At 43.5% G+C, this 26,063-nt stretch overlaps 2 protein-coding genes across 2 annotated transcripts in view; one reads left to right on the top strand and one right to left on the bottom strand.

The window, feature by feature from the left end:
- THBS4 (thrombospondin 4) overlaps positions 1 to 1,883 on the top strand; it is a 38,014-nt gene extending 36,131 nt beyond the window's left edge. Inside the window, exon 22 of the mRNA XM_065860856.2 lies at positions 1,653 to 1,883. Coding sequence (XP_065716928.1) covers positions 1,653 to 1,714 — 62 coding nt within the window. The 3' untranslated portion in view covers positions 1,715 to 1,883. The remainder of the gene's footprint in view (positions 1 to 1,652) is intronic.
- Positions 1,884 to 7,352: 5,469 nt separating this feature from the next.
- The window catches only part of SERINC5 (serine incorporator 5), a 45,348-nt gene continuing 26,637 nt past the window's right edge, over positions 7,353 to 26,063 (bottom strand). The window contains exons 6-12 of the mRNA XM_065861760.2: positions 24,564 to 24,775; positions 23,659 to 23,754; positions 20,662 to 20,788; positions 19,056 to 19,122; positions 15,048 to 15,087; positions 14,264 to 14,411; positions 7,353 to 13,958 (exon numbers count right to left, since the gene is read on the bottom strand). Of these exons, the coding sequence (XP_065717832.1) occupies positions 13,811 to 13,958; positions 14,264 to 14,411; positions 15,048 to 15,087; positions 19,056 to 19,122; positions 20,662 to 20,788; positions 23,659 to 23,754; positions 24,564 to 24,775 (838 nt within the window). The 3' untranslated portion in view covers positions 7,353 to 13,810. The remainder of the gene's footprint in view (positions 13,959 to 14,263; positions 14,412 to 15,047; positions 15,088 to 19,055; positions 19,123 to 20,661; positions 20,789 to 23,658; positions 23,755 to 24,563; positions 24,776 to 26,063) is intronic.

Here is a 26,063-nt window from a genome sequence, read left to right as displayed (position 1 = left end):
TGAGAGTTGTACATGCACAATATACTGAGGATGTAGGATGCCTTGAGGTCTGAATACAAAGCGAAATAAATCTGGAGAGCCAGTGGGATCAGTCAGCAGGCGTCACTGTCAGTCGTGTACTTGCTGGTTTCTCCTGTCTGTGGGAGGACGAGATCATAAAATGCCATTCCTCCCACAGAGGAATCCTTCTCAGACTCTTTGGGAGTGTGCTGGCTCACTCCTCTTGGGGTAAGAGCCTCGCAGCTTAGCCCTGATGCCCCTCTATGGAATAACTCAAACCTCACTCACGCAGACGCTGATCAGGTCAGGGTTTGTCTGCTCTGGAAGCTGTTCAGCTAGCTTGAAGTGGGGTTGGAGGGGCTGGCCCCTTCCTTTCAGCAGCAACCCCTACCTGACCAGGCAGCCTTAGGAAAGTTAGAATAGTTTTCCAAGTAGGAGTAGATCCAAGAAGCCCAACCCCAGGTCTGCAGGGACACAGCTGCTGCACGGCCAGACCTTGGCCCTGTGGCTTGTTCTGGTGACAGACTGGGATTCCTGGGCACTCGGTACACCTAGGCTGGTGCTTGGAGGTCATGGTTAAACAGAGGACCTTGTAGACAGTGGTGATTATAATTTAAAGTTACTTGATAAGAGTCTCAAACAGTATGTGGTTTCCCAGAAAACATGTTTCAAAGCTGCCACTGAAGTCATAGATAGTTTCCAGGCAGTGAGCAGACAGTGGTGTTGCTGCAGGCACTGCAGTAAGTCATTGAAAACCACTCAGAGAAGTCTCTGGAATCCCCAAGAATCCCTGCTTTCATTTCAGACAAGTTCCTGCATTTGTAGAAGAAGCTTAAAAAGAATTTTCAAGCCTCCCAAGAAGTAGGGATCAATAAAAAGCAAAGGACATACTCCTTTTTTTCTATATACTGTGTATGTTGATATAGTTAATTTATTTTTTGAGTTTAGAGTTACTTGTCCTGCATCAGGGTGGAAACAGTCAGAGTAAAGCTGTGGTACCGCAGTTGAGCCTCAGTGCTGTGGCTCCGTGTCTGGCTGCAGCTTCAGCTCTACGGTCAGCTCTGTGGCTCCGCAGATGAAATGTTCTGGGGTCTGGCAAAGGCACGCGGCAAACACAGCGCTTCAGACAGAACTGTCGTTACTCTTATGGCATGGATCCATCTACAACTCCCCGCACCAATTCTGAAGTTTTTTTACTGGTTGCTCTTGGTCCTTGTGTTAATGTTTCTGTCCTTTCTTGCGGCGTGGGAAATCAACATGGGGAAGTAGAATTAGGAGACATGAGAGAGACGCTGAGGCTACAAACATTTCTTGGGTGCAGAACAATACAGCCCTTTCTCTGCCTTTATGGGCAGCGTTTATTAAAAAAAAATACAAGATTGGAAGCCACAAAGATTTTGTGTGGAAATTTATTTTGCAGATTGATGTGACTCCTTTATGGGCTGGTACTGCAGCATTCACTGTCTTGTTACCCTCTCTGTGCTTTTCAGTGTGTACAGTTAAAACTGAAACCTTAATGTTTATTCTTAATGTGTAAACAAAAGAGAAGGCATGTTACCTAAAAAAACAAGGGCTGGTGAGTAATTCATTAATTAAGTGCTCCTTGACTTTGTCGGAAGAGACTGAACTTCTGCATATTTTCTTGTTTTCAGACACCATCCCAGAGGACTTCCAAGAATTTCAAGCTCAGCAATTTGGCGTTGGGGATATTTAAGAAGGAAACGCCAACTAACATTGCTATTGCAAACAATAAAACAATATATTTTAAATCCTTATATGATTGTTGTTGTAAGCGTGCACACCGCAGCTTGTTCTCATTGATGTGACTATGTCAGACTTTTTTTTTTTGTATAAAAGTGAAAATAAAAAGGAGACAAAATAGACTGGGGCTTCACTTCTTTTCAAATTTGCTTAAAAAGTAGGGACCAGCAGGTAAAGGAATGACACTTTGCTTAAAATATTCTCAGGACAGTTTTGAATCTATTGCCATTTTGGATTGAGTGGGGAAGAAAGTGCAATTTTTTTGTATCTATGTGGAACGTGTCAGAAACAACAGGTTGTGTCCAGGCATGAAATGGTTAGGAGCTGTCTGGCCAAGCCAAGTGCTTCTTAGTACCTTTCCAGTCCTGCTAGGAACAGATTTTATCTCCTTTAGAGCAGTTTAACTCCTAGGGAGACTTGGTGACCTTCGTCAGACCTCCACTGATAACTCTGTTAGACAGCCCTGCCCTCCCACTCCCAGGTAACTATGAGTGACACTATCACATCCTGTAAAAGTAAAAAAGCTGACTGCAGGGTGTTGTGGTTACATCCTAGGGCTTGCATGTGACTAAAGCCAAAAAAGACATTTGGAGATAAATGCAGAATCACCTATATAGAGAAAATAATCTTAACTTTCATATACACAAAGCCAGGCTTTGACCAGCTGCCCCCACTCAGAGACAAGCTCTCTCAGCAGGTACTGTAACGTTACGGAAGTCATGAAGTTAAAAACCCAAAATATTGCTTTAAGCATTAGGAAAATAAAAAGAAAAAAAAAATTTGTGTCACAATGCACTCTATAATTGAAAGTATAGAAGGCTTTGAATATGGTGTGCATTTCTATTACATTATTTTTTGAAAATGGAGCTAGGAAAGGGAGGGAGGACAAGCTCGAAGGACAGCTGGAGAAAACAGTATTGCAGCCTGCAGGATAATTACTTTATGAAGGACAATGGTAAACTGTATTTCAGCCTGTGGGAAGGAGGAGGGAGGAAACACACAGAGGGGGAATACAGTGAGGTTGTCAAAATCAGAAATAGCCCTGAGACAATGAACAGCCGTGGCTCATTCCCAGCACAAGAATACAGGGGAAATGCTGAGTTAAATCATCAGGTGAGAGTATTGAAACAAACAAAATGTTTCCTGTTCTCAATAGAGTAAAAATACCGTTTATGGTGCTATCAAAGGCTTGGGCTATGGGAAGAGTTTTCAGCACAAGCTTGCTCCCAGCTGCCAAGGCTCTGAGAGCCGTGCAGCCCTGGGACCTGTCCTGAGAGGGACCCCAGAGCCACACAGCAAGGAGAGGACACGGGAGCCCACAGCCCGCGCCTTTCGCGCAAGCGGTCTCCTCACAGTGGAGACAACAGGCCTGGCCCACCCTGACCTGGCTGCAGTGTGCGCTGGTCAGGGCATGACAAGACGTGTCAGCTCCATCGCAAAACGCGACAGCAGCCTCTGAAGCTCCGCACAGCCCTCGCACCTGCAGCCAGAGCCTCTCCTTCTGCTACAGGGCCTGGCAGGGACCGCCCTGGCCATTTGCCACACCAGTTTGCTGCCTTTGAAATTGTCCTTTGCCAGGGTCCCTTCCTGCCTACGGCATGGCTGTTGGCCACTGGAGTCTGGAAGATGAGATGCAGGCTCTGGCTCTCATGTTGTCACAGGTAATCACATGAAGCTGTGAGCTCCTTAACCTCCCTCAACCAGAAACTTGCTCAACTGGTAGCCAGAGAAACCAGTCACAGCTCTGCTGGCCAGAACTTTGTTTCAGAAGATGCTGTTGGGGCCTTACAATGGGATGCTGGAGAGCACTATGTCTGCTGTGCTGACACACAAACTGCTGGGTAGCCTGCAAGGTCAGGAACTGCCAAGCCCAGCTGTTGCACGCAAAGATTTGTCCCAAGGTCATAGTCCAGTCTTGGGAAATCTCCTGCCCCTCACATTCCCACCAGAGACTGTGCAGACCCTGCGTGTAAGTGTTCAAATGAGTGCCTTGCACTATTGTGCAATGCAGACATCTGGCCAGTAAAGATGCTGCAATCCCACACCTCTCAAACCGAATGTGTAGTTCTCTCTTGGCCCCCCAGGCCTGTGCAGCCAGGCTGTGCTCAGCAGGAGCCACAGCTGCAACTGCTTTGGAGGTGAGAGTCCTGGGGCTCCTGCGGCAGAGTCTAACATCTCACCAAAGGTTAACTCTTTCCTGCGTGCTACAAGCACCATGACAAACATGCTTAGGATGCTTCTGTTCCCTAAAGATCACCTCCTGGTTTGAAATACCAGAAGAAAACGTCCTGCCAGGATGCTTCAGGGTGGGGTAAAGGCAAGCGCGAGCAGACTGGTGGGAGGCTGCTGAGCAAAAATGGTCAGCTCTCGCCGACCTCGGCACCACTAGGGAGCAGCTCTCTGCTTTGCACCTTGGTTGGAAGGCACAGCCTCCCAGCTACATGCACCAAAATGCCCTCGGGCACCAGAGCTGTGTGGGGAACAGCAGCTGCCATTTGACCCTGTGAAACTGAGTCAGCAGTTTCTCCTAATGGCAGGGAACCCATGTCCTGGCACGGGTCTAGTCAGCTCTGAGGCATGGGTGCAACCGGCACCAGCAGGCAGGCTGCAAACGGCATGTGGTTGGTGTCTACTATAGGCCACCCAACCAGTGGGAGACCATTGATGGAGCCTTCTCACTCCAGCTACAAGAGGCATCGCACTCACAGGTTCTTGTCCTGCTGCAGGACTTCAACCACCCCAACATGTGTTGGAAAAGTAGCACAGCGAGCTGCAGGCAATCCAGGAGGCTTCCTAAGCCAGGTAATAGACCGCCCTGCCAGCAGGGATGAGATACTGGACCTGATGGTCACCAGTGCAAGTGAGCTAACTGGTGGCATCAAGGCTGGAGGCAGCCTGGGCTGCAGTGATCACACACAGAGTTCACAATCCTGAAGGATGTGGGATGGGTGATGAGTAAAGTCAGGACCCTGAATTTTGGGAAAGCCAACTTCCAGCTCTTCAAGGAGTTAGTCAGCTCGATCCCCTGGGACACTGCCCTCAGAGACAAGGCAGTGGAACAGAGCTGGCAGATCTTTAAGGACACTGTCCAGAGAGCACAAGAGCTCTTGATCCCCAGGTGTAAGAAATCAGGTAAGGAGGGCAAGAGGCCAGCACAGCTGAGTCAAGACCTGCTGGTCAAATTAAAGGCAAGAAGGAAAGGCACAGGCAGTGGCAGAGGGACAGGGGTGCTGGGAAGAGCTCAGGGACACTGCTGGCTTGTGCAGAGATGGGGTCAGGAAGGCCAAGGCGCAGCTGGAGCTGAACTTGGCAAGGGACACAAAGGAAAACAAGAAGGGCTTCTACAGGTATGTCATCCAGAAAAGGGACATCAAAGAAAGTGTAGCCCCTGGGATGAACAAGACTGGTAAACTGGTAACAACAGCCAAGGAGAAGTCTGAGGTACCCAACAACTTCTTTGCCTCAGTCTTCCCAGGCAAGCTCTCTTCCCACACCTCTCAAGTGGTAAAGGAACTGCAAGAGGGGACTGGGGGAGCAAAGTCCCTCCCAGTCTAAGTGAGGATCAGGTTTGTGACCGCTTAAGGAGCCTGATCATACACATGTCTCTGGGACCTGAAGAGACGCATCCCAAAGTCCTGAGGGGACTGGCTGATGCAGTTGTCAAGCCAGTCTCCCTGATACTTGAGAAGTCACAGCAGACAGGTGATTAGAAAAAGGGAAACGTTGCACCCATTTTTAAAAAGGGTAGAAAGGAGGACCCTGGGAACTACTGACCTGTCAGGCTCACTTCTGTGTCTGGGAAGATCAGGGAACAGATCCTCCTGGAAGCTGTGCTGAGGCACATAGAGGACAGAGAGGTGATTTGAGACAGCCAGTGTGGCTTCATCAAGGGCAAGTCCTGCCTCACCAACCAGTGGCCTTCTACAATGGAATAACTACATCAGTGGACAAAGGAAGGGCTGTGGATGTCATCTCTCTGGACTTCTGTAATGTCTTTGACATGATCCCCCACAACATCCTTCTCTCCAAATTGGAGAGATATGGATTTGATGGGTGGACTGTTGTGTGGGTGAGGATCTGGCTGGACGGTCACACCTAGAGAATAGTGGTCAATGGCTTGATGTCCAGATGGACACCAGTAATGAGTGATGTCCCTGCGGGGTCTGTACTGGGACAGGTACTGTTTAGTATCTTCATCAATGACACAGACAGTGGGATCGAGTGCACCCTCAGCAAGTTTACAGATGACACCAAGCTCAGTGGTGCGGTTGACACACCTGAGGAACAGGATGCCATCAGAGGGACCTGGACAAGCTCGAGAAGTGGGCCCATGTGAACCTCATGAGGTTCCACAAGGCCAAGTAGAAGGTCCTGCACCTGGGTCAGGGAAATCGCCGGTATCAATCCAGGCTGGGGGATGAAAGGATTGAGAGCAGCCCTGAGGAGATGGACTTGGGGGTACTGGTGGGTGCAAGATTGGACATGAGCCAGCAGTGTGACCTTGCAGCCCAGAAGGATAATCATATCTTGAGCTGCAGCAAAAGGACCAGGACCAGCAGGTGGAGGGAGGTGATTCTGCCCCTCTGCTCCACTCTGGTGAGACCCCACCTGGAGTCCTGTGTCCAGCTCTGGAGCCCTCAGCACAGGAAAGACATGGACCACAGAGGAGCCACAGAAATGATCAGAGGCTGGAACAGCTCTGCTGTGAGGACAGGCTGAGAGTTGGGGATGTCCAGCCTGGAGAAGAGAAGTCTCTGGGGAGACCGTATTGCAGCATTTCGGTACTTAAAAGGGCCTATAAGAAAGATGGGGACAGACTTTTTGGGAAGGCCTGTTATGATAGGACAAGGGGTCATGTTTTTTAATTAAAGGAGGGGACATTCAAGCTAGACATGAGGAAGAAATTATTCACCATGAGGGTGGTGAAACACTGGCCCAGGTTTCCCAGAGAGGTGGTCGATGCCCCGTCCCTGGGGAGATTCCAGGCCAGGCTGGATGGGGCTCTGACAAACCTGCTCATTGATGAGATGTCCCTGCTCATTGAAGGGGGGTTGGACTAGATGAGCTTTGAAGGTCCCTTCCAACCCAAACCATTCTGTGATTCTATGAAACAGGACTCCAGAACAGCCCAAATGTGGATGGTGAGAAAGGGACCCAGACCCACAGAGACGCAGCATTTTCCCTGGTGGGGATGTAGGTGTCGAATTCAGCAGCTGCCCACCTCACCATCTGAGCGGAGAAGAATATCAGAGATCCTTGTTTCAAACAACTGTAGGGGCCTCAGCATTATACTTGGCCTGGAAAATACTTTATTTGCGCTGTCAAAGGCCATCTGAGTTGTGCAGAGCAGACGCCATGAACACGGAACACAGAGGAACACAGAAATAACATGGATAGCGAAGCCATGTAATATTCCATAGGCCAACTTTGGGGTTTTTTTTTGTTAAACAACATCCAGACATAGTAAATAAAAAAGTTTGACCAACTTACTTTTACTGGCTCATTAAAAATATATAAATATATGAGATAAGCAGTTAAAGTTTCTCCTAGAATGAGTTGATTTTTCAACTTCTACATATCACAACAATTCATTTCAAACTTAAGAAAAACTTTATTGGTCCATTAAACATGGAATCTATAACAATACATTCACGCAGTATACAAAGTGTCCATAAAAACCATTAACATGCTTTAAAAAGGCAAAGCTGTTGACTATTTTACAATTAAGATCTTACAATTCTCAAATCTTAACCAATCCTTAAAAGTCAAAGCGTTACAGTTATTACAGATCACAATACTCGCAAAAAATGTTAAATAAACTAGCAAACCTCCACTTTACTGGGCTACAACTCAATAAACTAAAACCACACATACACACCAAAAAAGTTCCCTTGAGATATTAAGAACCTTGAAAAAGACTAATTAAAATCCCCTCACCATTAAGAAAAAGTGTTTACATTTTGACTACTTTGCATCCAGTTTTCAAACATGGCATACATGATACTGAACACCACTCACTGGTGGTAAACAAAAAGCAGACAGTGAATCCATATGTTCCTAGTAAATATTTTCTCAGCTTGTATATAACAAGTTGAACAATTTTCTCTGAAAGTAATTCTCCTCGCTTAAAGTTTGCATGGATGTCCAACAAAACCTAAGCACCTGGACACGTGTCGGTAAGAGGAAAAATAAAGCTACGGTATGAATTATGAGACATTATTTCCCCATAGCTTTCCAAAATTCTTCTTGGCTTCGCACTGAGGCTTCTTTGGCAAAAGCGCATCTGCAGTGCTCACCCCGCAGCTCTGGTGAGCAAAGCCCTGGAAGCTTTCGGCTGCTGGAGCGGTTTCAAAGCTGACTGCGGCTCTCATGGAGTCTGTGCAAACAGCTGTACCCTACGGCACTGGGAGCTATCGGAGACTGGCAAACGGGGGTAAGACAACGTAGCTTATATCTGAAATAAATTCCAGCTTTTTAAAAACAACGTTATGGAACGGGTGTGCAAGAAGTTGAAACTGGGTTTGACAAAACAAAACCGCATTCAAAGCCTACTTGAAACCTATGGAGTTTTTTTGGGCATTAGAAAGCAGCCGTCATGACAGTCTCCCGGTTTCTGCTTCACACACCGCAGTGTGCCTGCATCCCCACCCAGGGGCACTCGGGCGTTCTGCCATCAGGATGTTGGAAATGCAGAGACATACCAGTTCGCAAGCTATGTATCCTGTTAACAAGCACAAAAAGCCAAAGCTTTCTAAGCACTTGACCCCTGGCATTCCCTTGTAGAGTCATGTGAAACGGTTCAAACTACTGTTTGCAAAATTGAACATGCAAAGTAAAATGTCACGGTGCTGAGTATGTGTTTTCCTCCCACGAGAACTTGTAAGCCACTTCAGAAAACAAGATTTCACAGAGGAAAACTGATCTGTACAATAAGTTATGATCCTTGACTGCACTTCAACATTGCAGGTTGTTCTGCTATAAAAAAGAAAGGACCAACAAGACATGGCAAAAACATATTTGCTAGTTTCCAGCACCAAAGACATCACACTTGACAAGAAGCAGAATGGGAGCAAAGCAGGTTTACAATGCCTTTAAAAAACAAATCTGAGGAGAAAAAGGCAAATAAAACGAGGAGGAGATACAGCCTGCAAGCAAAAGACATTGCTTCTGAAGCCCAGAAGGAAAGATAAGAGCAAAATTGTAGCTGCAGATAATCTTGCTCACCTAACCACACAGGTACAGTCTCATGGTATTATGTTTCATCAACTTTAGAAGCAATGTCTAATAGTTTATAGCATAAAATCCTTACAGCATGTTTTTAAAGCAGTCAGTGGATCACTTTGTTACCAGACGGCTCAGAGATGCCCGTGGTACTGTGGGCTGCTGGCCAAAGTTCAAGCAGTACTATCTTGAGTTCTCAAATTTTCCTGATGCATTGGTCAAACCCAGAGAACTGCTAAAAAACAGCTTTTTTGCAAGTGCAATGGCTGCTTCATTAATAGCAATGTTCTAACCCAGAAATGGTTGCACCAGTGGCTGATAAAGCAGTTAGATGTGCATAGCTTACAGTCTCAAAGCGCTTCTAGATTGGTAAAAAGGTGCTAAAACACAAAATAAATAAATAAATAGACATGCAGTGTTTATGATTGTGTGAGGGGACAAACCCTCTCTCTGGACTACGCATACATTAGCAACACTGAATTACCCGTTTCAGACAAAAGTGGCCCAACCCAGCCAGGATTTACTGAATTAGCCAGGCAGGTATGATCATTTTGAACCTCATGGAAATGTTTGAAGTACAAAGCTAAGAGTATCACAAACATGCAGTAACTCTGATGTGTGATCACAGTGGAGTTCCAGCTGCAAAGGCTAGCTGCACACTCTGAGGAACTAGGTGGTAAACAGCAAACAAGCATATCCATCTGCTTTCCACATGTTCTGCATAAAGTGTTGTGGTCTCACTTGTTAGTCCAGCTATTTGGATTCGGGCACTTGCGCTGAGTCCATCCCATTGATTTACCCAAACAAGAACCAGTCACAATCGCAGCTCTCAGTTGCCTTCATGAGAAGACCTAAAACTGTTCCAGCCTCAGAGAGCAGTGCAGCAGTGAGGTTCCAAATGACCTTTCTTACGACCACAAATTTGGAAAAGTAGGAAAACGCCAGTAAAACTGTTTTACCTTTCCAACAAAACTGACTGCTGCCAACACGGTCTGTTCCTCCAACAGTCCATTAAATGATAGCATTAGTTCAAAATAAAGTTTAGCTAGAGGAAACAACACAGGACATGTACTCTAGGCTTCCTGTCTTTGTAATAACAGCTTCCTTACTTCACACAGCCCCAAAATACTAGGAGCCAGAAGTGCTGCAGCACTCACTTATGTCTGGGAACAAATTCAATCAACAATTGCGGCACAAGGCAGGACAGACACCGCAAAGCTAGTCACCTCAAGCAGAGCAGTTACCTGCTCTTCCAGGTATGGAAAGAGAAAGTTAGCTATTTATAGTTTAAATGTAAATGCAAGCAACAACTATTCATTTATTTACAAAAGCATCAGGCTATTTGTGAGTTTTCCCAGTTCATCTTCCACTGCACAGTAATATTTGAATCAGTCTTATCCCCAGAGGTTTGTCAGCACTGATTATTTGGTCTTCCACGTGCACCACAGGTCTGTGTCTTGTAGACAGCGGTGTAACGCACAAGGCAGTGTCAGCCAGTCACAGGCTCAGGTCAGGTTTTCCAGTTCCAGTGCCACCTGAATTATCAGCTATCACAGCAGTAGGTATAAAGGCACTTCTTCAAAAGGTTTTACAAGGCCGTCTGTGTTAACTGTTTGCAGCCTGTGAACTGGGCCCTAGCTGAGGATATTACTAAGTAGTTGCACATGGAAGTTCACAGTACAGATTTTACAGCAAACACTAAGGCTGTAACATTTGCCTGGCCAGCAGGAAGCTACGCCTCACGGAAGAACTAGAGGCTTTGCACACCCAGGTGCCAACAGTTACTGATTCTTTAGAAAGACTTGGAGATCCATAGCTGGGTCTGGGGCCACAGCATGGACACACAGGTCCTCAAAGTTATTTTTGAGGTCTTCTTCACAATGTTTTCTCATAAGTAGATAAAGCAGTATAGTCAGGCACTGCCTCATCCCCACCCTACATCCCCACTTGCAGACTGAGATCCTTAAGGTAAATAGTTGGTGGAAGGGAAGGATGAAGGAGCAACTCAACAAGGCGAGTGCTGTGTAAAAAGAATGGACCCATGCCTCATTGTGGACTTTCCTTCTACAACCCTGTTTCCTCTGTGCAAAACCTATTTCCTCAAATACAAACGATAAAAAAAGACACAAAGAGGTACAGAACGTCTTTACGCAGGCATATACAACCTACGTAAATCAAGTGTTTTCGTAAAGAAATAAGAACAACCATTGGCTAAGAAACGTATTAAGATCATCCACATTTGTGACTGGGATGTCTGCTATCAGAACCAGAGAACAGTTACCATTCCCCGCCTTATAACTTGACAGAGTGCCTGACACCTTCTGTAGAGCTCCTTGCCCAGATTGTTCTGCTATAAAAAACATTGCTAATTTTTAAAAAAACATTATCGGGTTCTCATAGTACAGCACATATAGCACTAGAAGGTAACTCCTGAGAGCCTCTATACTTCAGGGAGGAACAAGAGCCTGGACTAAACCAGCTGCAGTTTACAGCTCTAGCACGGGTTCAAGACTGTCAGAATAGCTGCTATGAGTTCAGTGCAACAACTGTTAGTCATCATTGCACAGTCCATAAGATCTAATCTCAGAGATGGGACAGATAAAGGCCTCTAGACTGTAAATGCATTAACAAAGGGCTTTTTCTGTTGCAGAAGGATCTGCATGGCTGGACTCCAAATGCAGGCAGAGACATACTGACGGGCCCCCATGCTAGCAGAGCTCTTGGCGAGATCAGAATCTCTCAGCACAAGCAAAAGGAAAGAAAAAACCCTGCCTCCCTCTCCAGAGCTATTTGTTGCTTCTCTAACTCAATGTCAAAGCTAAGTTTCAACTGCTTTTTACTCTAGGTGCAAACAAGGAGAAGAGCAGCAAGTGTCACCTCTGGACAGATGACTCCTTCCCTCAGTTCTCATGACAGATGTATTTTGAGGCTCTTGATCACTGGGGTAGGTGTTAGGAAGTACACAGGACTGAAGACCTGTAGATTTCATTTGAGGTAAGAGTGCACGGGGCTGGGAAGATCACACCCCCAGGAAGCTCCAAGCAGGACAGAAGCCCTTAGATACCACAGCAACAAGGCAGCTAAAACTGGTAATGAAAGCAAGAGCAGTACTGAGATCTGTTATGTTAGGATTACTCACCAGGTGTGCATTGGCCATCAATTATTGCAACAGAACAAAGAAGGCAGGCAAATATTTTTACCATCTTGTTGGCCTCTATGTTGTGCTTTTCTTTGTTCTGCAGAAAGCATTGGGTTAAGATTTAAGGCTCAATCATATTTCAAAAAAAGAACTGCTAAATTGATTGATTTTGTTTATATCCTGCATATTTCACACTGTACATATACATATATATGTATAGGGAGAGAGAGAAGACAAAACCTGTGAGACTAGCACAAGTCATAAATTCATCTCACTAGGCTGTAGATAGCTATAGTGAGTTCAACCTTATTCATCATTTAGGGCATCTGAGCTGTTGTTCTACCACCAAATAATCTGCTTAAAGCAAATACAAGTGACATTATAGGGTTTAATACTGTCAAGTCAGTCATTTGTACTAAGGCAGCTGCTGTTACATTTGTGTCATCTGGTCTTGTTGTTCTGAATGTTTACTCCACTGCTTGGAACAGAAGTTCTCCAAAAGAAGTTCAGTCTCCATTAATGGACTGGTTGGCTAAGTCCCATCCCAACAGCAAAACTAACATCAACATAGGAGTATAAAAATATAGCAGTTAAGAAGAATACTTTCCAACCAACACACAGGCAGAAAAGGAAGATGACGCACTGTAGTCCTTTTCTGACCACCAATGCATTTAAAATACTACAAAATTAGTAATGGAAACAGAACTGAAGATCCTGGAAGACCTTCAGGCAAAGTTGAAAGAGCAGCGTAGAAAAGTAAATGAGCACTCCACTTCTAAATTCAACAGCAACTGGCAGTGCTCCTGTAATTAGCATTTTCTCAACAGCAAACATTCTGAATAAAGAATGTTCTCTATTTTAAATCCCCATGTAGTACACACAACTTGCAGTTTAAGTGAGCTGGCAAAGTTGGACAAAATTCAGAATTTAAGAATTTGTGTGTAGAAATCCCCTTCTGCTACCAACTGGACCACACCTGAACTGCATAAAATATTCAGGTGCCTTTTAAAGTTATAATAGAATAAATACTCTATTATCATTGCTACATTCCTTTCTCAATCTAGGTATACAATAATTTAATATTTTAATACTTAGATAAACAATTTTTAGTAGACGCTTTGGCGGTCAAATTATTACATATTCTCTATTTCTACAGAAGTACTGGTATGTTTTAAGAAGAAATTATCCAGATACTACTTAGAAGAATTACATGCTGTACAAAACAGCACTCCAAATTATCACTGCAACCTGTAAAAGACACAGTTATTAAAATAGTATAAAAAGGAATGCGTATTTGCTAGAAGATACACAACATTCACAGGAAGGAAGGAGATACATCTGCACCATGTTTTTCTCTTTTCTTGCCAATGGAGCCAGAGAAAGATTGTCAGTTATCTGAAAAGAATTTCACTTATTCCAGTATATGCAACAACTGTGTCTCCTACACTGCACACATCAGTGTTAAAAAGTTTTAGAACAGATTTGTTCCCTTGGGCAATGCCTGTTCATGACAATTAAAAAAGGTAAAAAAGTCTTCAATCATTTGTTTAGTCTGACTAAAAAGCTAGTAGCTGATACATTATGATAAATGGGCAATAGGTTTCCTCATTAAAAACTGACCGTAGTATTTTAGTTTTAACAGGTGAAAAAAAAAAAGGGAGAAAAAAAACAGAAGGACCTTTTGAGTGTTCACACTAAGAACTCTCTGGTTGGGCAACACAGTGGAGCAATAAGAGTCCATAGATACAGAAATACACAAACCCAACAGGAGACCATCTTAATCCAGAAGGTGGACCAGGTTCCAGTGAAGAATTTTTCAATCTGAGCACTTTCATAACTGTTAAGGAAAAAAAAAAAGGAAGAAGAAATAAACTCACTATACATATCTCAGACTGCAATACCCTCTGTTTTTCCAAGCAGGTCACAGACTTCCACTAAATTAAGCAAGAGATGAAGCAGGGGAGAGCAGCCTTTTACAGAGCAAGATCTTGCTCAAGAATCGCTCAGGAAAGATCTGCAATATCTCTTCCAGCATCTCACTTTAAGAGACAAACTCATGGTAGAACTTTCTGTTCACATTTCCCCTCTCAATGCAGGGACACATGAATTTCTCAGCTTTAAACTTTAAAGAAACACACTTACTGGAACCAATGAGTTACTGTCATCATCACGTAGAGTGAAGCCAAGAAGAAAACAAAGTGGAAGTAGGCATAACTGTACACTGTGCCTTTCTTCTCATCATAAATCACAGTCTGGCCGCCCCTTTTTTCAATGTGCTCTTCAGCATCAGCTGTAAGATACAGGAAACAAGAAAGTTTTGCAAATTTAATAAGAACTGAAAACAGCAGCTGGCTTCACACAACAAAACATCTATGGTGTGATTTACGAAAGCGTGATACAGAACAACACTTGAACACTTCCTTGCCCTCAGGCCATGGGTCTAAGCCTTCAGTAAAAGAAATTTAACTACCACTGAAATCCTGCCCTGTATCAGCTTCCTGGCCTGCTGGCTAGTTTTTAAGCATTTGGGCCATTTAAATTGCTCTACGTGTATGGTATTCTTCTGGCAGGTCCAAGCTGATAACCCTGACTGTACTCCGACACTGCAGTTCCTGCAGAGCTGTTGAGCCAAAAATCCACCAGTCAGTCAAACCCACAAGCATGCAAAGAGCAGAGATTACTCTTTGGATGTTGCAGTAATGAAATGTCCTTTAAAGAATTATTAACTAGCCTGTTATTTTAAAATGGTATTGTAACACCTCTTGCTTCCTTCCCTTGCCTAACTTGGAGCATTTCAGCTGCTTCGGTTTGACTTGCTACAGAAGGAGGATACAAGCAGCTCTACATCTGCAGTTGTGTCCTTACTGTCTTGTCTTTGGTCTGAAAGCCACAAGTGAGGTAAACTGTGCAGTGAAAATGTAATTACCGTCTCCATCAGGCATGCAGCAAAAGCAGCAACGAGCCACCTGTGGAACAGACAACAGGAAGGGTAAGAGTCTGTGCTACACCAAAAACAAAGAAGAGCTGGTGAAGGAAGGTCTGTTATGTCTATGTTACAGGCACGAATGTAGAAAAGTCTGGTTTGTATTTCCAACCAGCACAAAACTCAAATTAAGATTTGCCAAGTAGATCACAACAACAGTTTCTAAGCTTCGAAAAAACCTACTCAGTAAGATTTGGAACAAATTAACCATTCTTTAAGAACTACTCCACCCATTTTACATAACTCAAGCTCAAGCACTGGTGCAAATAACTATGACAAAACGGTGGAAGAGCTACAGTAAAGCAGTTGCACATCAGTAGTTCAGATGGGACTTACCTCTTCAGACTTGCATCTAAGTACTTTTATACAAAAAAATTTTCTACTGAAATTAAAGTATAAGGAACTTTTAAAACCCTGCTGCATGGACTGGAAATCACAACTGCATACACGAGTCAGAAATGTACTTATCTTTGCAAGATTCTTCTGAAATGGAGCTGGAATGAGAACAAGCAGAATTGTAGTCTTTACCAATTAAAATTATTAACCCCATCAGCTATTACTAACATAAGGATGCATAAATCCTGTCAGAAGAATACACAGCAGTGGACTAGTATCAGGTCAGTCTGCTCCTTTAAAAGATATAGGAGTGATTTGAAGAGCTCCTTATCAGGAGCTGCTGTCCTTGCAGTTTGAACATCGTGAAACCAGAGCAATTTGTTGAGTTTGTTTAATGTACATCTTGAGACTGTCAGAGTGTCCTTTAGATGAACTTTGCTTATTATAAGCTTGTTATAACACTAAAAATCACACCCACAGGCATGAAGACCCCTACTGAAGTCAAGACCCTAACTCATGAGCACGCGTAGTACAAGAAAATGATTGAGCAACCACATGTAAATTACTGACCAATCATCAAAAGTGGGTGGAAAACCTGGGGAGGTACTAACCAAAACTGGAAGTATAAATGACATAAACCTACAATGAAGGTGTAGCAGGTTTGTGGTTTTATCACTTAGCACCTGACATAGTGCAAACCTGTAATAAAACAGTATCTCGACTCTGTGTATATTGGGCTGCTTGCACAATGGGTAAAGAATGCTGCTTTTGGGACAACACTTTGAGTAAAAGCACAAATCTGGTTTTACTGCTTCATTTAAATGAAGATTTTCCTTCCTTTTAACTGATGGAAAAACGAAAGCTGAAATTGACACTTCTTGCATTGAGTGGTAAATGAAATGGTAAAAGGGTGGTGACCATCCAACAAATATCCACATAAATGCATTTTTTGCACCTAACCAGAGTATAAGTCAGCACTTTCTGTAGTGCATTATCAACATTATTTGTTCTCATAAAATCCTGCTCTGGGATTTATTTTGTCTGTGGTCTGATGAAGACAACGAACCCTGTTAGGAAAATTCCCTTCCCTAACTATCATATCAACCACCCATTATAATATGAGTGTCTATTAACTTTGTTCACCTATTTTAGTCCACCGTATACACTGCAATGTAATGAGGTAGCGAAGTTTTACTGGAGACTTTGGTGTTCATCCTTAAATAAAACTAAAGCACAGCCCAGCCCTGGAAATAAGGACTTCTGCTTCTTGGAAGGTTAGAGCTGTCCACAAAGGGTGAAAGATACACCTGGACAACCAAGATAACACCATCATCCTAGCCCTGCTAGCACATCTTTGAAACCTTCCCAACCTCACAGACAAGTAACTATCACAAGAATGACTCCAGGGATGTCTGGATCAATAGACAAGTAGCAAAAACACTGCAGAAAGATAGTTGCTCTGCAAAGGTTTACTATCACTGGTAATTGGTGGGGTGTGTGTTTCTGATTAGTCAAATCATGCTACACCTGAATGCTTGAAAGGGTATAAGAACCCTGTGTAAAACCGCATTTGGGGTGCCCCAATTCGGCTGGGAAACTTCATGCACATGAATAAATATGTACTCTGAAGAATTCTGTACTTGGCATTCTAGCCTCTCTCCTCAGTTGTCATGGATCAGTTGCAAGTTTTCCTAGCACCTCCAAAAATCAGATAGTAAGCCTTTGAGGTAAAGTGTCCAACAGAAAGGGTTGTGAAGGTGTGGAACAGGGAAGTAGTAGAGTCACCATCCCTGGAGGAGTTTAAAAGGTTTACAGATGAGTTTCTTAGGGACATGGTTTAGCGCTAGAGTTAGGTTATGGTGGGAATTGATCTTGAGGGTCTCTTTCAACCAGAATGATTCCATGATTCTATACCACATGCCACTGCAGAACTACATACACGTTCTTGGCAAGGAGACAAAAGCCCATTGCCAGAGGGACAGCAATCAGAATGCAATTAGTTGCTCTTCAGCAGCCATTTTGTTTAGATTTATATTCAGCGGCTCTTGTACCGCTCTTTAAAACCAAACAGTCTGGAAATAATCCCACTGAGCGCGCAGTGAGGGCAGGCAGGTGGGCCTGAAGGACAGCTCTTCTCTCCCCGTCTGCTCCCCTGAGCGCGGGGCTGGCAGGCGCAGGACGTGCCCGAGCCGCCTGGGGCGGGCTGGGCCCTCTGGGTGCCCTGCAAGGGGCCTCCGGGCGCCATCCTGCCCCAGGGAAGCTCCCCCGGCACACACACACTCACCGTGATAGGTGTTTTGCTTCCCCAGGCCCAGGTGCTGCTAGCACCATGAGCCTCAGGAGATACTGCTGCGTTTTCTGAGTCTCACAAACGCTCTGATTAAAGACTTGAAAACCAGAAATTAAAACTGCAGATGCAAGTAACGCCACTGTAGAGAAATGTAAGGAACATTTAACGAAGGAATGGTGTTTTTACAAAACTAAGGAGCTGGTGCCTGACCCCAGCTGTGGGGAAGGACCGAGAGACATCAGACTATGAATCCTTAATGTAAAACAAAGTCTCTTTGAACTGATCCCGGAAGGCAAACTGATACCTGTATTTACAAGTAAATCTAGGGGAAACGGTAGCCAAAGAGCCAGGAACCCATATTTTGAATAGACTGATAAGGGGAAGGGTACTGTTCTAATCAGATGAATGAAATATGTAAACGGAGGTAGGCATTGGGTAGTCTGTAAACCCTGCAGTACCAAACCAATGGGGAACAGGGGAGGAAAACTGCAGCTGGGATTTGGGGGAATATAAGCAGGGGCTTTTTGCCCTATTGTGTGTGTCTACATTTAGGTAGAACACCCGATCTTGCAAAATTGTTATTAAAATATGATTTGCTGGGAGATCCTGCCTGAGCCTATTATATCTGCAAGGTAATTGTTTCCTACAAGAAATCTAGGGATGGAGATTCATCCTTCAAACACACACATACATTTGAAGGGTGACACTAGCAAGCCTAAGTAAGGGGTAACTGTAACTTAGCAAAAAAACATTCGTGTTCCAGGGATAAGAAGGCCAAAAAAACCCAAGCAGGCAGAATGAAGAAATGTGTACTGCTGAAACGGGGACAAGTACTATAAGCTGATACGAAGTTACAGGCAAAAAGACAGTAAGTACTTTTGTGTGGAAACAGAAATAAGAGATAGGAACTTGGGATCATAGTCAGTTCCTATGAGAACAAAGGCAACCAGGACTGGAAATGTTCAAGAACATCTCCACTTCTTTTTCTGATAGCTTCCCAGCAGACTTTTCCTTTAAATGAGAGGACATAAGCTTGGCTGGAGCACAAACAGATTTAAAGGAAGTCTGCAGGATGTTAAATAAACTGCAAGAGCAGCAAATTATTTCTGTACATAAAGGCACCTCCACTGAACCAGCAAGAGCTGCAGAACGGCCACTGTGGACAAGTGCTCCAAGGAGTCCATACCCAGCAGCACACACCATGCATGCTATGAACAAGCTTTCATTTTCACCTAATTACCGATTGGCTAGCCATGAAAACAACAGCAAGAAAAGCATATGAGCAAGTCTGCACAGAAATCCTGTTGGAGGAAGCAAGAACTCACTTCAGTTTCAGCTGTTGCATATATTCCCCTCAGTGCCTCTGAGCTTGCACGTGTTGTTGAGGTCAAACTAGGAGGAAAAGAAGATAGTATCAAAACCCTCAGCATAAGTATGAGCCCAACAGAGCGATTTTTCAGCACTACAGCAAACATAAATAGTATACTCCCTTGTCTATGCTAAGCATTTGCCTGGATATAGCATCAAGCACTAAGCATGTGAAAGTTTGTTCTGCACAAGTATTGAACAGCCTAACAGATGGCCACTGGCCAATTCAGGCTGAATCATGGGCTTAAAAGTAGGTCACTCCTGAAACGTGGTGAAGTCATCAGCAGCAAACAGCTAAGCACTCCAATTTGCAATTCAGAAATCTCCCCTGCTGTGCACAACCAGTGCTTTTTATATTAACTTCACAGCCATCACTTCTGCTCAGCATTTCTGTAAAGGCTTTGCTAGCAAAGTAATAGGTCACTCACAGCAGTTTTCAAAACTAAATTACCAATCACTGTTGTCAGTGTACCAATTGCTGGAAATCACTTTCTTGCATGACTGTAATTGTTTGGGGGGAATCCTTTCTAGCTTCTTCTGATTAGAAACACTTCTTGCCTAGTCTTCCCCTTTCAGGATGTGTAATGCAAACTTCCCATTAGGCACAAGAAGAGTGAGTTACTGCTTTGCTGTACTCATTGAACCCTAGTAAATAACACTACAAAACATTCCCCTTAAAGGCCTTCTTATCTTCCTGGTTTCCCCTGCAGGCTACATGAAGGTTGACTGCATTCCTGAACACTTGCCTGAGGCACTGTTCTAATAACGTAAACTAGATCCATGATATCCATATATGGAACACATACACGCATTTGATAGCAGAAGAGTAGCTGTGCTACCTCTTCAGAAAGTCTCTCTTTTTCACTTCAAAATTACGAAGGAGTTTCATTACGTGAATTTTGAAGTGGACTGATTCAGAGCCAGAACCCGCTCAAAACCATGCAGCAAACAACAGTGCTGTCTCCCAGCAATGTGCACAGCCAAAAGAAGTAATAAATCACCTTCCAATCATCAGCAACTCTCCCCCTTCCCTTCCTGGAGCATGACTTAATTTACTGATGTGAGCTGCAATTAATACAAGGTGAGCATGACAACCATATGGGCACAGACTTTTTCAGAGCAGACCACTGGCAAATCCTTATGGTAGTACGGTACCCATCACTCGATCAAAAGAAGCCCTAAGCCGTCCCAAACAGTTTTGTTTGATTCAAAGACCCTCAGGGAACACGATGCTAGAGAAATTTCATATAGCTTTTTTAGGCAGACATAACGGCATAGAGTTTTTCTCATAGAAGACTAAACACAGAATCAACGCACCCTGAGACTGGTTGGGATCATGGACAGATGGAAATTCTCTCCTTCCACCTCTAGATGTAAATCACTCTATTACGTTGTAATAAAATGTATTTGTTTCAAAAGTTATACTATCTGTTGAACATTTTTGGCTAAAACATCTATTCTGAATCTGAGCCGAATATGAACCTTCCAGCTCAGTTCTATTCTACTTCTCCTCATTACCACGACATTGCACTTACTGTGAGGTAACTGCAAACCCAAACTTACCATGAATATAAAATGCAGCCAAACAAAATGGTAGTACCCAGGCCAGTAACCAGGTTTTCATCTCTGTGTAGGCCTTGACTAAATTCAGGTACACAGATTGTGATGTTCTGATTGTTTTCATCCAGGACTTCACAACACAAAACAAACAAAAAGAACAGTTAGCAATGCTTATTTCACTGCATTTCAAAGTAGTCTTCAGAGAGAGGTTTTCAGCAACATATTTTTATTACTTCAGACATTTCAGTTGTTTCTATCTGTCTTTTAAAAAGACCACACTACAGGAAAAAAATCACTAAATCTGAGCTGGCATGTTCTGTGAAAGAAAAAAACCAACTTAGTAGAATACTAAAACTTCATGTTTGATCAGAGCAGACAAACAAGGAAAAAGACTGTTTGGTGACCTAAGAAATAAAAACCTCTAAGTATTCTAACACTTCATTCAAGACTACAGAAACATATAAGACCAAGATAATACAGATCTGAGACTGTAAATTTAATTGATAGAAGAGGTGCCTTGAGGAAAACTAAGAAATTAAAACTCACTGAAAAAATGTGTTGTGTAGTTGCCCTGTTCTCAGACTGATATACAGACCAAAGAAAAGGAGATGCACCAGTTACAGGCAAGATTTTATCTTAACATCTAAGCAAACAGTCCTTCTAGGTCCCTGAAATGAAATCAATTCAGCCCTTGATGTTCCCAGATGCATCTGGCTTTTTGGTGTCTCCCTGGACTCAAGGCAAGGCAGAGCAGTAGCCTGCAGCATCACCCCAAGGCAAGAGATTAAGGCTGCACTTTATCTCAAATCAAGAGCTTTTTAAGCCAAGGCTATTTAAGGCAAACTGTGTTCCCATCTCCTCTTTCCTTACAGCAGCCACGCTGCAGGCCCATTGGGACAGCACAATTGTTTGTAGGGGCAGAGGGCAAAATGCAGCAAAGGGCGACATCCAGGTTAAAAATAAACTCAAAGTCAGGCCCCTGACCTGGGAGAGGAGGACTTTGCATGGCTTTGCAGGGCTGCACAAACAGCTTTACCAGCACACAGCAAGAACAGTGTGGAGGTGGGAGCAAAAGAAGGGGTGACGAGCCTTCGTGGAACAATTTGGACACAATCCCCCACCTGTGTCCACCAAGGACAACTCTGCAGCAAGGCAGGTCCACCGTTTACGGCCTTTCAGCTAAGCCTGGCATGAAAAAGCTAAGGCACACTGTGATAAGCACAGGTTCAACAGATGTTACTTTTTATTTGCCCGTTCCTTCTAAAGAAATTTGCAACTCTGCTTTTCGGGTGTTGCAAATAAACGCGTGTAGCTTGCACTTTCTTCAGGCCTGGTTTCCAGGGTAGCCAGTTTGCAAGATGGCCAATTTTAAAGTCCCTCCTTGAGGAATAAGTCAACATTAGGTATGTTCATGGCAAATCTGAGAGACAGGGCATGAGACACCTTAAGTGCCAGCACCCCATACATTCTTCACCACATGCCACTATAAAAGGTGCACAGGCCAGTACGAGAGTCCTTATCACACTATCAGGGGAGAAGGGAACATCTCTGAGAGCCCATGGCAACCATGACAGTTCTCTGGCCTGCACGGTCAATGATGAACATCTGATTCAGGAGGTTTGAGAGACTACGCTTGATGCATACTCTGACAAATGCAATTACCATACTTGCAACACATACAAGAAGAATCAGAGCACTCAACTGCTGAAGGCTTTGACTGTCACAAGCATGAAATAACACAAGACAAATGATTTAATATCATACATCACCTTCTTCCCCTTTTGTCTTCCTTTTTTTTTTCTTTTTACACTGTGTAAAGTCTTATGAGTAATTCAGTTGCTTTCTAAATTAGCTTCTACATTCATTCAAAAACACTGCTTAAGCTCCGTAAGTAATTCCTCCACCCAAGTACTGTCTGTTTCTCCTTCTTAGTTCTGGAATACATTTGTGTGTGCCTGTGCCTACACAAGTGTGACAGCAAGATTCTTTTCCCCCATCCCTCTCCTTTCTTCTTGGGAGGCATCTGTAAAAACGTCTCCTTCCTGCCAACAGTCTCATTTTCCTCTAGTTGTTGTTTCAACTATTTAACACTAGAAGTTGAGCAATAATAAAGAAGAATTACTAATTTGAACCAAGAAAGTCTTATTTAAGTCAAAAGAATTCTCCCAGTCCAAACAGATAAATCTGATAGTTACCTGGGAGAAGGAAACAGTTTGAGTTGTGCTTGTAAAGTATTTTTGATTTTTGTAGCATAAATAACTTAAAACTCTACGGATTTTCCCAGTTTGCGATGTCAATGATTAGAATGCAAGTGGAGTACTGGAACTCTGCTGTGGAACATCATCACCTCAAACTATCGCAACCTAACTCCAAGTCCTTTCTCAGAATGTTTTCACTCAAAATGAAAGATGAGTGGTACTCAAGTTTTTGCTCCATTAGGAGTCCAGAGCTAAGGCTATCTAGCATAACAATTCTAGAAGAAAGTAAGTGATTTTAGTATCCACTCTGATGGTCAGCACATACTAACTAGTGGTGGACCGAGCAAACTTTTGGAAGGAGCTATCACCTAGCTTCTTCCAGAGACATCCAAGAGCCATTTGTTCCAGCTCCTTTCCCATCATGTGACCCAACACATAAAGTATTAAGTCATGTCCTGTTGTACAAGAACATGCACTTGCCACACAAGGAATAGGCTACAAGACTCTGTAATTAGTCTGTAGGAAACAGGCTGGAATTGCCCTGGTGCAACAGATGCAACTCACCCAAGGTAAGTTAAGCTCCCCTGGACCAAAGTAATTAAGGCACATGGAGAGTGCCCCTTGCACAGTCTCTCTGCTGCACAGATATATTTTTTGTATTTGCAATTTCTTCTGCATAGGTCAGAACAGACCCAACCCAGCACTCCTATATCCCTGAATTTGTTAACTCAGGTTTGCTAAATTTTTGCTTTTAATAGATGGCATGTCTAAAAGAAATTACATAAAGCATGAGATAACTTACTAGTTTCTGGTGGCTTGCTGGATAGTGCTGAGAAAGTGAGGTACATGACATAGCAGCTGATAACTCCTGACTGAAGCAAACCAGAATGGGGCTGACCTTTACAAGAAATAGCAAAATAAATGATTTTTGCAGACATTTTAACAAGCTAAAGAAATTCATATCCTTTAAAGAGGAGCACGCTACTGTCTTTCAGAAGATAAAAGTATATTTTATGTTCTACTTAAAGCAGTTCATAAGTCTTTGAGGCAGTTTAAATACATTTCCACTGGCATGTAAAGAGAAAAGAGCCTGTGCTTTAGTTCTGCTGGCTGTTATAGAGAGCCATTAGATTCCCACATAAGTAAAGAATCACCCCTCTGCTCTGGCCAAAAGCACCAGCTTTCCAAAGGCTATTGACAAGCTGCCACAACAGTTTTATTTGCCCATAAAATTTGTGTTGGAGTCACTCAAATTACTATTTCCAGGTCCAATGCATGCAAGATACTAACAGCACACACAAAATATACTGAAGCATGAAATACTGCTGTCAACTCCTCCAGGCCCAAACTTCACAGATGGTAAAGCACGAGCAGTCAGAAAGTAAACGGTAAAACAGCGTGAATGAGTCTGACAGCTATTACCTGAACTGCTACCACTGCAAGAGTTGTGTGAGCTCCACAACACATTACCAGCCATCAGCATGTGAACCTTCCTTACAGTATGACTGCCTGATGGCACACCCAAAATGTCTCATACCTCTGTAGTTTTAGCAGCTGAACTGATGACCAGAAACAGCACTTCATAGTGTAAATAAAAGGACAGAGGCAAGAGCAGCACCAGCTCTGAACTATCAGGAGTCTTTCATGCCTCCAGGCACACAACTGTGGCAGCACCAGAAACCCAGAAGAAGACGTCAGTGGACTCACGACTCTGGACACAAGGCGATATGGCCACCAGTGACACAAAGAGGCACAGGCCGCCGTTAACACCGATCAGGACCTTGTTGTACATGCAGCCCTCAGCACGTGTGTAGAAAAGAGCCATGAGGACCAGGGCTGCCACAGCAACGGAGTACAGGATGAGAGTGACCAGGGCAAGCAAACCATTCCACATCTGCTTGTGGTTTGCACCTGCAGTCCTGGGGAGAGATAAACAAGCACCTTATCTTTGTCTTTCCTTCCCCCTCAAAAACATTCTAATAGCTGATTAGTTCACAACCTCAAGCACAAAAGACAGAGCTTACTTACTGAAGCAAGTGTACACCATTACACCCACACAGGCCCCTGCAAGGCTCCTCCCACAAAACAGAGAACACTGCATAGCATTAGTGTTTATCTTTGGTATTATCTTGCCCAGCTGTTTCTGTAATTATAGCCCAGCGTGACTCCTGGAACTCACAGTCTCTGGAATAAAGCCCCTCAGTGCATCCCAGCTCAATACTTCAGGGGTTTCCTCAGTGGGAACCCAGAGTGCCCCAGGCTCCGCTAGCGAGCGGTGCTCTTCACACGAGGACAGCAAAGGCATATTGCTTGGCACAGCCCCTCTTCTGCCCCTTGCACTACCTTACAATTTTACTATTCTTTTGTTCAAAAAGCCTTCTCCCAATTTGGGTCTATGCCACCAGCCTCCCTCTGCGGAAGTGTGGTCCATCTTGTTCCCCCTCTTCAACTTTCCAAACTCCTCTTGCAAAAGTCAGGTTTTTTTAGGAGTAGGAACTAAATAAGTTGCTTTGCCATAAAGGACTTTTTGCTGTATGGAAGGTTTGTTTTTTGTCTCTTTGTTTTGAGGAAACATAATTTAAAAGAATATCTAATGTAGAAAGTGCTAAAGTTAAATGCTGTGGCTAGAAATCTTTCATCCGCAGAAAAGTAGCTACAGTAACTAGCAGTAAAAGTATCTGTGGTATAATAAGATCTCACCTCTTTCTCTGCAAAAACAAGTATCTAACAAAGCCCAAAGGTTTGCTAAAACTCCTTCTAAGCAGTCAGTATGCTAAACAGAACAACAGAGGACTGCAAAGGTTTGCAGAGAAAGAAATGAGACACAGCAAGGTTGGAGGTGGAGGCAGGAGTTCCTTCCTGGATATGGGAAGGTAATTTAAATATCTTAAATTTATGACGGGCTAAGGGTTAGGAAGATAACAGCAAATATGCTTAAAGCAGAAACAAAGTCAATGCCAAAATGGGGTATATATGGGTTGATAATGGAATCTTGCATATTAAGGTGAAAGCAAGTACGTTGAAGAGAAAGCAGCAGTTCTCATGTTGAGAAAAAAAAAAAAGATGTGCATTAAACTGACACAAAACCCCAATATTTACCAGGCTACATTACTGCAGACAGTTTCACTGTTACCTTTTGCAAATCCAGTTTTATTCTTTTGCATCACTCTGTTTCTCAGCAGTTATATTTTAATATAAAATACAAAA

This window comes from Patagioenas fasciata, chromosome Z, assembly GCF_037038585.1.
Source record: "Patagioenas fasciata isolate bPatFas1 chromosome Z, bPatFas1.hap1, whole genome shotgun sequence".
Lineage (NCBI taxonomy): Eukaryota > Metazoa > Chordata > Aves > Columbiformes > Columbidae > Patagioenas > Patagioenas fasciata.
The sequence above is the reverse complement of the archived record's forward strand: the minus strand, read 5'-3'. Positions and strand labels throughout refer to the sequence as shown.